Raw genomic sequence first — 11,603 nt, forward strand, 5'->3', positions numbered from 1 at the left:
GCTCTTAGAGATATTAAATTCCATGCTGTATACCTCCTCTCATGGCTTCAGGACGTATGGAAGCCAAAAGCGACCTAAATACATGACACTCTTATACCTTCAGGAGCAATTTACCAGTCGTCTTCCGTCCTTCAAGATCTGTGTGTGCTCTTGCAACTTCCGCCAGTGGGTAGACCTCGTGGACGCTTGGGTCCAAGTTGTCCTTGATAATCAAGTCGAAGAGCTCAGCTGTGTACGTTTCGAATTCTTCCCGCGTTGCGATGTAGTTGAAGAGTGTGGGTCTCAGAATCTTCGCGTTCTTCGCAGACAACTTGGCAACAGAGAAAGGCGGCGCCGGTCCCGACGAGTTACCATAGCTGACAATAGTTCCCTTCCTCGCGACCACCTCGAAGTCATTCTCGAATTGGTCTTTGCCCGTGCTGTCGTATACAGCAACGACGCCCTGGCCACCCGTCAACTCCTTCACCTTGCTCACCAGGCTATCTCCCTCCTCCTTGTAGTTAATCATATAATCCGCACCGTTCTTCTTCGCCAGCTCGATCTTCGCCGCTGTGCTCGCAGTCCCGATAGTCTTCGCCCCCACTGCCTTCAACAGCTGCACCAGCCAGGTCCCCACCCCTCCAGCGGCCGCGTGCACGAGCACCCAATCGCCCTTCTGCACATGGTGCGACTCGCGGATCAGAGTCAGCGCCGTGAGACCCTGCAGCAGCGCAGCGGCTGCGACTCCTGGCTTGATCGCCGCGGGGATGGAGTGCGCTTTCGCGGATGGCACCGCAGTGTACTCGGCATAGGCGCCCGTCCCAAGGTAGACCACGCGCTCGCCGAGCTTCAGGTTGTAGTGCTCGCCGGGCCCGGCAGCGACGATGGTGCCTTCTGCTTCGCGGCCCAGGATCTCGGGTTTGGGAGAGGGATACAGACCGCTACGGAAATAACTGTATCGGAGGAAATCGGTTAGTGAATTGGTTCAAGGAGGGGGAATGGAAAGGCATGGAAAAGGAGCCGCATACGTGTCAATGTAGTTGATGCCAATGAAGTCGTTCTTGACGAGGATCTCGCCTTGCTTGGGGCTCGGGACTGGCAGGTCGGTCTTGTATTGAAGGACTTCCACACCGCCGGTCTTCTCAATGATGACCCCCTTCATCGTCTTGGGGAGCGAGGTAGCCATTGTGCGTGCAAGTGGACGTGAGAGTTGCGATTGTACCTGTGATAGCCGGGAGATGCTTGGAGAAGATGTGGATATGAGTCTGGAGATGCGATTAGCAGACATGCGGACTTGGTGCTTGGATATCGCACGTTACAGAGGAGCAGTACAGAAGGATGCGGAGGATGTCTGCTGCTTTGAAATATCCTGACTAAGTCGAGTTGCGCGATCTTCAATCAAATCCGCGTATTCCCATGACGTTTGCCCCGCCGTGCAAAGTTGACCCCTCACTGCCCCTTCAGTTTGCTTATTTCCGGCCCGGAGCAACAAAAGGTGGGATTTAGCTCCGTGTCCCGCTGCCTAGGCACGGAAGTACTTATCTCCGGATGCAAGGGTCTTCCCGCATTGGAGTATCTTCGTCCATGTAAGGTACTGTAAACTAAAATGCCTACGCAACGTCTATTCGTGCTCTAGACAAAGTTGCTTTTCTAACGAAGCTGGTAATTAGATCATCTACATGCTGGTTGAAGCCTCTGTGGGTGGTGGAGGAATAATAAAGTTATTGTGTCACATGGGCCGCATCTACGCCATACTCGTTAACAAGCCTTCCGATTTGAGGGTTTTGATAGTATGACCAGCTCCAGCTACATTGTAGCCTTTTGTAGTCTCTCTATGAACTCCCATAATAGCCACCCGCACGGCAACTTCACAAGCATGTCTCCCACCGCAACGCCGTGATATCGAGGAGCTCACCGGAAAAGCAACGCGATGCTTTGCCCCAGAGCACCAGCACAAAAAGAAAAAACAACCCTTTGATTTGATACCGTAGCTGGTGAACTTTCAACTCAGCCAACCGGATCAGATTCTGAACTGTAGCTGTGTACTGATCAAAACCGAGAACTCCATATTCCCCCCTCAGACTTTCACACGCTTGGAATCGGAAACCTAGACTTCAGTCTTCTTTCCTTCCTCAACGTGCTTCTCATTCCTCCAGCTCTCGGTTCATCTCTGCTCCCATAGCATTCTCCTCAACATCGGGATTGTCTTCAGTTGGCGGAGGTCTCGTATTAGGAACTGAAACGTGTCAGCCATATCATTTCAAAAGGCTAATAGGGTAGCTACTCACCGGGCTCCTTCCAATTATCAATCACCTTCTCATTGGGGAGAACAGTGTGGAAAGAACAATATATGCCCCTAATGTCGTCAAAGAATCTGACGCCGATGTTCAACTCGTGAACAACGATCTCAAGCTTCATGCCAATGAAACAATGCTCCAAGATATGGTCCTCAAGCCAGAAAGTTTCAATGAGGGGGTTTAAAGCCGAGGCTGGGTTCTCATCTTCATCATCAGTCTTGTCTTCCTCGTCCAGACCAGGACCATCCCAAGGCTTGAAATAGATTCTTCCGAGAGGTTTGATGGAACCAGAGACACCAAGGTGGTCTTTGACTTTGGAATAGTCTTTGACAGAGGTCATCTCAGCTCGGTCAATCTGCGCAACTTCGAAGGATCTGTTCTCGGTCTTGACGATATGGATGTCGCCATTCATCGCCTTCACAAATAAATCCTCATTTCCTTCGAAGGCAATGGCGGTTTTGAAGATTCGCTCAGCCTCTGAATCAGTGAGTCCCCGGTCGAGAGCTACATCGTCGTCATATTTCGGATCGTCAGCTGCCCACGCCTGATTTACGATATTGAGACCCCTGTATCGACCATCATAGAGTGTAGATGCCGCGACATTAAACTCTCCTGGAAATTTATGGCGAACCTGCTTGATCTCCCACAACTCCTTCTCGGCCAAATCACAGATCTTGCGAGCAGCCAACACATCGTTGGTGTATTCTGGACAGACGGCATGAGTAATGATATAGTTGAGGAAGTTTCTGACAACTGAACAGTAGGCGTTGATTTCTTGTTCAGTGTCGGCACCTAGGCGTTTGGGCGCTGACCAAGAGCTAAGAATATCAGTATAGTAATGGCCTTTGAAGCACAGAGGATTCTTACAGGAAGCCTTTTGCGACACCTTCGAAGTCAACAACCCAATGCTCAGGTTCTGATGGGTCAAAGTATTTGACATTCTTACTTCCAGAACGGATGAAATCAGTAGCCTGCAATGCCGCAATCTCCTGAGCAGTAGAATCCTCTAGCGTCTCTTTGTCAAGTCCAGTAAACTGCTTGGTGGTACTCGCCTCAATACCTCCAAGCATTAAATACTTGGTGAAGATATTTGATCGAACTGAGTCCAAGCTACGTCGCTTTCTGTAACGTTGGATACAAGTTTGAATACGGCTGTTCATTGAGTGTTAGTACTGCAAGTAGGTAAGATGCTATGGCTTACTCAGAAAGAGAAAGAGTACTGCCGATAATAGTTAGCAGACTCATAGAACATTACATTAGAGAACTCACGGGGCATATAGATCGCTCTCTTCTTCGTATTCATCAGGGGTGACCGGAGGGTCAGCGTAGAATTCTGAAAGATCGAGTCAATAACCATCATTGCGAAGCAGAAAGGGTGCACAAACCTTCAAATCCAGTTGGTGCAGGTTTTTTATTCTTTCCGCTACTCTTCTTCTTTTTCTTCTTCTTTGGCTGATCCTCTTGTGGAATATTACCATTCAGTTTAGCACCCGTGAGCTTCTCTTCGGGAGTGCCAGGTCCATGGTTAGGAGTAGGTGGAGGGGGCGCAGGGACATCAGCTGGGGTCTTTACTCCTGCAGCAATAGTGTGCTGGTCATCACCGTTAGGCTCGTGAGCAGGCCTAAGTTGGAGTAGCTCTTCTGGAGTGTAACGCGGTCTGTCCCCGGTCTGTGTATCCGCTCGATGGCGAACGGAGGTCAGGTCGATCTCACTAATACGACGAGACAGTTCTTCGGGATGGACTGCATTGAGGCTAGCCATAGTGCCGTTCATGTCTGGAAATAGTCAGTCAATAGTTGTAGGCAGGTGTTGAGAGGTGTAACGGGGGCTCGTAAGGATTCGCGGGCAGATCGATTGTGGGGTAACGCGAATGGATTCAGCCAGGGCTGTTTAGGAGGGAATGGCCATACACATGCGTGTCTAGACATGCGGCATTGAGAAGATCAAACTTAAGACTGAACAACAAGGCGAGGCAGACAAAGAGAGGAAGGGCTGTGCAATGTAGAAGAAATACCTGGATAGCCTTAGTGACAAGCTGGCTTGAGCATGTCAGAGTAAAGTGGTGACAGTGATAGAGAAAAGACAATTGAACAGTCTAAGGGCGTGTATTACTGTAGAAGCGCGGGATATCACCTTCAAGATATCGCGGGCGCGTCAAAATAGGGCGAAGTAAAGAAAAAAAATTGAGATAACAAAGAGAGTGAATGCACTTCCAGGATAAGCGCGTTACATTGTCCACTGCTCAGCGTTAATAGAGTAGAGAGAGATCTTGTCAGTTTATGACAAGAGGGCGGACTGTATTATTTCTCCCTGGATAGCAAACAATCAGGCCTAGGCAGGTATCCGGGAGCGTGGAGCTTGTAGAGAGAAGTCTCTGTCAATTAACAAGCAGTGGTTGTGGTTATGTTTGTACTTGTGCTCTCAGCCGCACAGGATTTGTTTGTGGCAACCGTTGTATGCCCCTCAGGAGGTAGAAGAAGTCGAAGCGGTCGAAGAAGATGGATGGTTACCCGTGGTGTTGTTCTAACAAGTCCTTACTAGAGACCGCGCACGTGGCTATGTCTTCCGCAGCGCACGCGCTATATACTGCGTTACTCTGTATGAGCCTATGGGATCCAGCTGGACAGGACGAAGCCTTTCGTAGTGCCCGCCAGACGCTGAGATCTCACTGCTAGTCTCTATTCAACAGCCCCCCCTGATGGTTATCGTGCAGGTCGACGCCTCGACGACCTGTTTGATTGAAGCCACGACTTCAGACATCCGACGCCCCTCGCCATCCTCCTTTGCGCAGCGCTTCTCCTACCTTCCCTTGTTATTCCCTCCCGCGGGCTCCTTACATCCCTCGCACCTCTCTTTTGGCGCAGAAGCACGCGCCGACCCCTCCTTTTAAAATACCCTCTTTTTCTCCATCATGATAGATTCATAGTGCTTTGTGCCCCGAGTCAAGATGGCCAAGTCTCTGCCCACGCGCGCAGATCTTGTTGACTACAACTACGCTGTTGCGGGACAGTGAGTTTGCGCAACTGCCCCCAACCGGATCGCGTTGCTTGCTAACACATGCGCAGTGACGGTACTCTCTGCGATGTCGATGGCGAGCTCTTCATCAAGCCTTGTACCCCCGCCGAGATCGCCTTCTACGAGGCCTCAGTAGCCGCCCATCCTGACTTCGCGGAGTTCATGCCAACGTTCCTGGGCACATTGACCCTTGACGAGCAGCAGAATGCGAGTATTGAGGAGCAGGGCGCTGCTTTGATAGCGGCACATACAAATGGAGTTATTCAGGAGAACGAAACTCTCCCCATAGCGAAACACACCGTCCCCGAAGTTGTTGTCCCGGTTAAGACGGGGAAGAGAATAGCCACAAATCAAGCTATTGTCCTCGAGAACGCGGCGCATGGATACGTGAAGCCCAATATCCTGGATGTGAAGTTGGGTGTGCGATTATGGGCGGATGATGCGCCGAAGGAGAAGCAGATACGATTCGATAAGGTCACGGAAGAGACCACACATAAGGACCTGGGATTCAGGATAGCTGGCATGAGGGTCTGGCAGGGCAACAGCGCAGCGGCTAATAAAGACATAGATGAAGAAGGATATAAGGTATACGACAAGAATTACGGTCGCTTTTCCCTTAACAAGGAGAATGTGCACGAAGCATTCAGGGATTTCATCTTTACAGAGTCGGCTGGCATCGACGAAGAACTTGGGCGGTTGGTTTGTCAGGCGTTTCTCGCGGATCTTGAAAGAATCCAAGAAGTCATGGAAAAGCAGGAGAGTCAGATGTTTTCAGCGAGTCTGCTCTTCGTCTTTGAGGGTGATGGTGTTGCTTTAAGAGCTGCGATGGAAGAGGCTAGTAAATCACCGGCGACTCTACTCAATGAAGATGATCCAAATTCAGAGGTTGACGACGAGGACGAGGAAGAGGACACTGGCCCAAAGATATATTCCGTCAAGATTATTGACTTTGCTCATGCTCAGTGGACTCCAGGCATGGGCCCAGATGAGAACTCGTTGAAAGGGGTTCGGAGTGTGATGAAGATCCTCCGGGATTTAGCAAAGGTTTGATCTGGCAATCTGCATGGTTGGAGTTGATTGGGCATAAGCATTGATCACACATTTGCTATGTGCTATATACCATGGGACTTCGGAGTACCATAGCATTTGTTTCCATTCGGCGTTATGAAGATGAAGGACATTTTCAGAGATAGCACCAAGAGATTTTGCCCTCACCTGAGAAGTATGTCCCATCCTTTGCCTAGGGTCGTGTCCTACTGAAGAATGGGCGTCAAAACGACATTGCTTCATTCCATCAAGGCGTGTTATCAAACAGAATAGAATTATGAACAAACGTTTCTACTATACACTGGTCTGCTGATATGGATCCCCAGTTGATTTTCGATGCCTCTCATGGATATATAAGGGTGAGAATATCCAGTAAATTGTTTGGTGCAGGCTTCCCCTCCGCTTCGGCAGGACGCTTAAATACAGTATCTGTTTGCCAGGCTGACTGCTCTGGAACTGCATTTTGCGACTTAGAGTGAATTTCAATTTCTGATCGCTGGCTGATTGGTAAAAGTGTGAGAGAGATCAATTAATGGACCTGTGTTCTGCTGCCAGTAATCAGTGGTGTAGTACATTTCCTGAATCCGACCCATTTGGCACCCGAAAAGGTCCACAGATCTTGGCCTCGCGAGGCTGAACTTCGAGCTTGAGCTCGCAAGACCCTGCGACAACTGCGCCCAGAACAAACAAACAAATGACATTGATTCTTCGCGCCCTCCCACAATAATGGCTCAGCTCTCAGGCGTGGCAATACCAGGGCTGGGGCAAGCTGCGCCCACAGTGAGTTTGCATACATCTCCTGATATTTTATTGAACACCACTGCTGACTGACAGGCTGCATCCTCAGCGCCAGCTGTAGCAGCATCCGTTGCGGTCCACGAGCTGCAAGCCAATTCAGAATGGCGATTCGAGGTTGCGATTGGTCGAAGCATTGAGGTCAAGGTTCGTATCTGTCCTTACCCTGAGAAACCAAAGCTGACCGTTCCCCAGGTCTTATCAGGCACCGCCGAACTCTTTGGAACAGAACTTGCGCTGAATCATACCTATACGTTCCGTGGCACCAAGGCAGCGATATTTACCTGGCATGGATGCCGTATCGAAGTTACCGGGGCGTGCGAAGAATACACAGCGGAAGAGACGCCGATGGTCTTATATGTGAATACACATTTTGCATTAGAGAAGCTACGAGACGACGCAAGCAAAGGCAAGGGAGAAAGCCCGCGGGTCTTGGTGGTAGGGCCAACCAATGCCGGAAAGACGAGCCTTGTAAAGCTGTTGACGGCCTATGCGATACGAATGGGACGGCAACCTATGGTGATAAACACAGACTCGAGGGAGGGCCTGCTCTCGATCCCAGGGAGCTTGACGGCAACACCTTTTGCCTCGATCATCGATGTGGAGCAAGGATGGGGAAGCAGCCCAACGAGTGGCCCCAGTCCTGTACCAGTGAAGCTCCCACTGTGTTATTACTATGGGTTACCTAGCCCAGAAGACAACACGAGACTGTTCAAACCCGTCTTGACCAGGATGGCATTGGCAGCAACGAGCAGACTCTCTGATGATCAGGCTATCAAAGACTCCGGGATGATCATTGACACTCCAGGAGTCGTCAGTCAAGGAAAGGGAGGTTATGATCTAATATCACATATTGTATCCGAGTTCTCAGGTCAGTTCCACAAATGTGTAGTATATGAATCTTGGCTTACGGTATCATAGTCAATATTATCTTGGTATTAGGTTCAGAAAGACTACACAGCGATATGCTTCGCCGCTTCTCGGGCTATAGAACAACAACAGGAGAGACCATAACTCTAGTGAAGCTCGACAAGTCGGGCGGCTGTGTAGACAGGGATGACGAGTTCATGCGGCAAACGCGAGAAGCTGCTATAAGGGAATATTTCTTTGGTGATCCCAAAAGAACGCTCAGCCCTCATACCCAGCAAGTTAACTTTGATGATGCCACAATATACAAGATCCGAGAGGGTAAGATCTGCTCACTAAAGGTGCTGAATCCAACTAACGTGCTACAGCAAATCCAATGCTGGCGTCGTTTCTTCCGGGTGGCGAGGAGGATACAGAACTAGAACTATATGAGAAAGTTGAGCCCTCGTCCATGATTCTTAATTGTATACTAGCCGTGATGTACGCCGCTCTTAATGACTCACAAGAGACAATCCGAGATGCAACGGTTATGGGATTTGTGTATGTTGCAGAAGTTGATGAGAAGAAAAGGCGCATGAAGATTTTGGCCCCTTTGAATACGAGGATCACAGATAGACCGATGATCTGGGGTAGTTGGCCAGAAGCCACAATGAGTTTAATAGGCTAGCAATCAAATCCATGGGATAACAAACAGCAGAGTACAATTTCATTGCGTAGAGTTTGTTTATGCAATCAGAATGAGGAACATAATGCAAAACGCCAGGCCATTGTCCAGTCAATCGTATCACGCACGCCAATAATCCAGTAATCCACTCAGGCTATTCGACACGCCAAATTCTTCCACGCTCTCAAAATAATTGGGGGGAACGCCAAGGAGCTGCTCCTAACATCCAACTCTTCTCGTACTTTTTATACATCGTATGACTTAATCTGTAGTCTGCACCTTATGATCACCCCGAACAGCTTCCGCATAAGTTGGTGGGACAGCACCTCCATTACTTCCTTCTCCGGCGTCATTGTTGTTCCATGTCCCGTTTGGATCCTGGTGGACTGGTGGCGCCATAGGTGCTGTTGTACCATAACCAACGTTTGCTGAGCCCGCCGTGTTCTTTGGGACCCGTGTTTGGCCTCCGTTTGGCGACTGAACGACAATGTATGTTACGCGATTTGCCTCGGCATCTTGTGGGATCATATCGTACTCGTTGTCGGGGTATTTGGCAATGATGTACCAAGCATGAAGTAATCCAGGCAAGAATCCGAGCATGCAGAGCGCGATGTTGATAAGAGAGTCGGCTGAGCAGAGACCGCGCTTGACCCAGACTGAAGGAATGTTAGCCTGTGGACTGGATGCTTTTTCTTAAATAGCCTGATGAAAGGCTTGCTGGTTCTGATATAAAAGAGCCTTCGCAATCATCTTGGCTCAAGGGGCCGGGGGCGGGGGGCAAATCATACCTGCAATGGGCGGGAAGAGGATGGCGATTAAGCCGAGGAAGATGTCTGAACTGCACATCGTGATGATTACTATGATCTCGAGGACTTTGTACCGGTATCTTGATGTTGAATGTTTCCAAAGGGAGAGGAATAGAAGAGGATCAGGAGGAGGGAGTCAAAGGGGGGATCATTCGCTGCCGCCTACTGATACCTACCTTACCTATCTCCGTGTAAGAATCGTCACCATCTCGCTGTGGCTTAGACATAGTCACGTTATTCGTCAACGAGTACCTATGGGATAATTATTCACACCTGCTTTAATTATTATAATCACCCCGTGTACCTAGCCACCTAAATAACAGCTCTAAAAGGGCGTTTGAAAGAGCGTGTCAAATCAATTTCCATCTAGACAGCAACGAGGTACCTAGGTAAGATACCTGGTGATGGTGAAGCGATAGTGACCTGAGTACCTCAATTGCAGTACAACATTCACTTTTCTGGCCACCTGCTGGGTACTTTGGACGGAAGAGGGTTTTCTTAACAACTATAGGGGTGCGCATGAATCATAACCCCGCCATAGACTCGCTTAGATTTATCCGTTATCGATAGAGGATGTCGGAGCAAATTCCCAAAGCTCCGACCAGGGACTAAACGCAAAATGCTTCGACTCTTCCAATCTACTACTACTCTCTCCTCTCGAAACACAATTTGACAACACCTCCAGAATGGCAGATATTGATTTGGAGCAATATGACCCAGATCCCATTAAAGCCACTTACGATGTCTATATAAAACCCCGCATTTCCGACGACCGCGAAATCTACGTTCTGCAGTTCCCAAATCGTGATGCGAAGCAACATTACTCCAATGAAAACGAGTCACAACCGCTCAAGCTGCGCATTAAACCGGAAGCTGGCATGCTAGAGGTCGATGTCCCGCTTGATGTCTGGCGCAACTTTGACAGAGAGAAGGGTATCAAATGGGGGGACGCGATGAAGAAGAGTAACATGACAAAGGGAGGAGGAAGTTACGGTATGCCTGGCGCTTTTGGGATGGGTGGTGCACAGCCAAGTGGAAGAGGCCGAGCTAGAGAGCTGGATGATGATGTTAACCAGCAGAGGCTGCTGCAAGACTATGAGGCAGCCGTCCAGCAGGACCATGTTTTGCGAAAGCAGACATTGGGAGGGCAGACTGTGCCAAATGAAGATACTACGCCTCAGTACATGATTGGCGTATGGCGCGAAAGTAAGACTCTCGTCTCATAGTTGCGTTATATATGCTCACACACACGCTTTAGATCAGCTTCATCTTACCCCCGCTGATCAGATTGTCCAAATGCGACCACAGTTCCACCATCTCGATGCATATGCCGAGCAGGAACGCCAACTTCGAGCCCGAGAGACAGGTGCGGCCCCTGCACGTGCCACCGAAGCTCGAGCTGTCCATATGACCGTCAAGTCTTCGATCGATGGAGAAGAAGATTCAAGCGATAATATGGCTGAGCGAATCATGGTAGCGCAGCAGGAGCCATGGCAACATCACCGTTACATTGATGAAGACAGTGTGGATGCGTGGGCCACGTTCCACGAGAATCTCTTCGTTGGTAATGAATACGAGGATAAGCAGGAACTAGTAGAGAAGGTGCCGAAGCTATCGAGTGTTTTCCAAGATAGCGAGCTTTTGGACAAGGTCAGTGTAACTAGAGATGCGGCGAAACTGTCGAGGGATAAGAGGGGCGGGACCAAAGGAACAGAGGATGAGGATCAGAGCGATACTTCGATGACATCGGATTCTCCTTCAGATTCTGATAGCGAGTGAGGATGATGGTCATGCACGATTGGAGCTTATGGTCTATTTTCCTACCCGCATTTCTGGCTTGGAAAAAGGAGATACCCCGCGCATAAACAGGCGTCCATAGACAGGATCTTATAAAAGTATTTCTCAACAATCGCTGGTTCTCCGCTATGTTGTGATTTGCCCACGATTAATACCATCCAGGGCCTTAAAATCATCTATTTAGTAGACATGTTTTATATCTTTGACTTGGTCGTGCAATAATTCTCTTTCAGTAGGTAGGTGATCGGAAGCTCTGATTGCAGCCGAACCATGGCGATAAGGCGGCTCAGTAATCCCAGCGTCACTAATAAGGTACCCGGACTTCTGGAGTTTGGA

The 11,603-nt window shown here is 49.4% G+C and overlaps 6 protein-coding genes across 6 annotated transcripts; 3 read left to right on the plus strand and 3 right to left on the minus strand.

The window, feature by feature from the left end:
* Nucleotides 1–91: 91 nt before the first annotated feature.
* M430DRAFT_141019 (hypothetical protein) lies at nt 92–1,426 on the minus strand (the record flags this gene model as incomplete). The annotated part of the gene is made up of 3 exons (XM_024862692.1): nt 1,294–1,426; nt 1,008–1,244; nt 92–932 (listed from the first exon to the last, which is right to left on the minus strand). The coding sequence occupies exons 2-3, from the start codon at nt 1,163–1,165 to the stop codon at nt 92–94; spliced, it is 999 nt and encodes a 332-aa protein (XP_024720218.1). The 5' UTR covers nt 1,166–1,244; nt 1,294–1,426.
* A 624-nt stretch (nt 1,427–2,050) lies between these two features.
* On the minus strand, nt 2,051–4,049 carry M430DRAFT_59146 (hypothetical protein; the record flags this gene model as incomplete). Its single annotated transcript, XM_024868778.1, has 6 exons — nt 2,051–2,215; nt 2,268–3,094; nt 3,144–3,428; nt 3,478–3,495; nt 3,546–3,609; nt 3,662–4,049. The coding sequence occupies 6 exons, from the start codon at nt 4,047–4,049 to the stop codon at nt 2,124–2,126; spliced, it is 1,674 nt and encodes a 557-aa protein (XP_024720219.1). The 3' UTR covers nt 2,051–2,123.
* A 1,174-nt stretch (nt 4,050–5,223) lies between these two features.
* M430DRAFT_103569 (hypothetical protein) lies at nt 5,224–6,341 on the plus strand (the record flags this gene model as incomplete). Its single annotated transcript, XM_024860869.1, has 2 exons — nt 5,224–5,285; nt 5,342–6,341. 2 exons carry the CDS (start codon nt 5,224–5,226, stop codon nt 6,339–6,341), a joined length of 1,062 nt encoding a protein of 353 aa, XP_024720220.1.
* Nucleotides 6,342–7,017: 676 nt separating this feature from the next.
* Nucleotides 7,018–8,846, plus strand: M430DRAFT_67055 (hypothetical protein). Its single transcript, XM_024869266.1, has 5 exons — nt 7,018–7,118; nt 7,173–7,280; nt 7,329–8,004; nt 8,055–8,321; nt 8,369–8,846. Exons 1-5 carry the CDS (start codon nt 7,065–7,067, stop codon nt 8,665–8,667), a joined length of 1,404 nt encoding a protein of 467 aa, XP_024720221.1. The 5' UTR covers nt 7,018–7,064; the 3' UTR covers nt 8,668–8,846.
* Nucleotides 8,847–8,894: 48 nt separating this feature from the next.
* On the minus strand, nt 8,895–9,560 carry M430DRAFT_59149 (hypothetical protein). The gene is made up of 2 exons (XM_024868779.1): nt 9,453–9,560; nt 8,895–9,320 (listed from the first exon to the last, which is right to left on the minus strand). Exons 1-2 carry the CDS (start codon nt 9,508–9,510, stop codon nt 8,926–8,928), a joined length of 453 nt encoding a protein of 150 aa, XP_024720222.1. The 5' UTR covers nt 9,511–9,560; the 3' UTR covers nt 8,895–8,925.
* Nucleotides 9,561–10,104: 544 nt separating this feature from the next.
* On the plus strand, nt 10,105–11,249 carry M430DRAFT_42707 (hypothetical protein; the record flags this gene model as incomplete). Its single annotated transcript, XM_024867576.1, has 2 exons — nt 10,105–10,676; nt 10,729–11,249. The coding sequence occupies exons 1-2, from the start codon at nt 10,157–10,159 to the stop codon at nt 11,247–11,249; spliced, it is 1,041 nt and encodes a 346-aa protein (XP_024720223.1). The 5' UTR covers nt 10,105–10,156.
* Between the last annotated feature and the right edge of the window lie 354 nt (nt 11,250–11,603).

The sequence above is a fragment of the Amorphotheca resinae genome (assembly GCF_003019875.1).
Source record: "Amorphotheca resinae ATCC 22711 unplaced genomic scaffold M430scaffold_7, whole genome shotgun sequence".
Lineage (NCBI taxonomy): Eukaryota > Fungi > Ascomycota > Leotiomycetes > Helotiales > Amorphothecaceae > Amorphotheca > Amorphotheca resinae.

Coding starts and splice junctions, on each gene's coding strand:
- M430DRAFT_67055 (XM_024869266.1), top strand. CDS start 7,065: ATGGCTCAGCTCTCAGGCGTGGCAATACCAGGGCTGGGGCAAGCTGCG. Junction 7,281..7,328: donor GTCGAAGCATTGAGGTCAAG/GTTCGTATCTGT, acceptor ACCGTTCCCCAG/GTCTTATCAGGCACCGCCGA. Junction 8,322..8,368: donor AATATACAAGATCCGAGAGG/GTAAGATCTGCT, acceptor AACGTGCTACAG/CAAATCCAATGCTGGCGTCG.
- M430DRAFT_59149 (XM_024868779.1), bottom strand. CDS start 9,510: ATGTGCAGTTCAGACATCTTCCTCGGCTTAATCGCCATCCTCTTCCCG. Junction 9,321..9,452: donor CCTCTTCCCGCCCATTGCAG/GTATGATTTGCC, acceptor ACATTCCTTCAG/TCTGGGTCAAGCGCGGTCTC.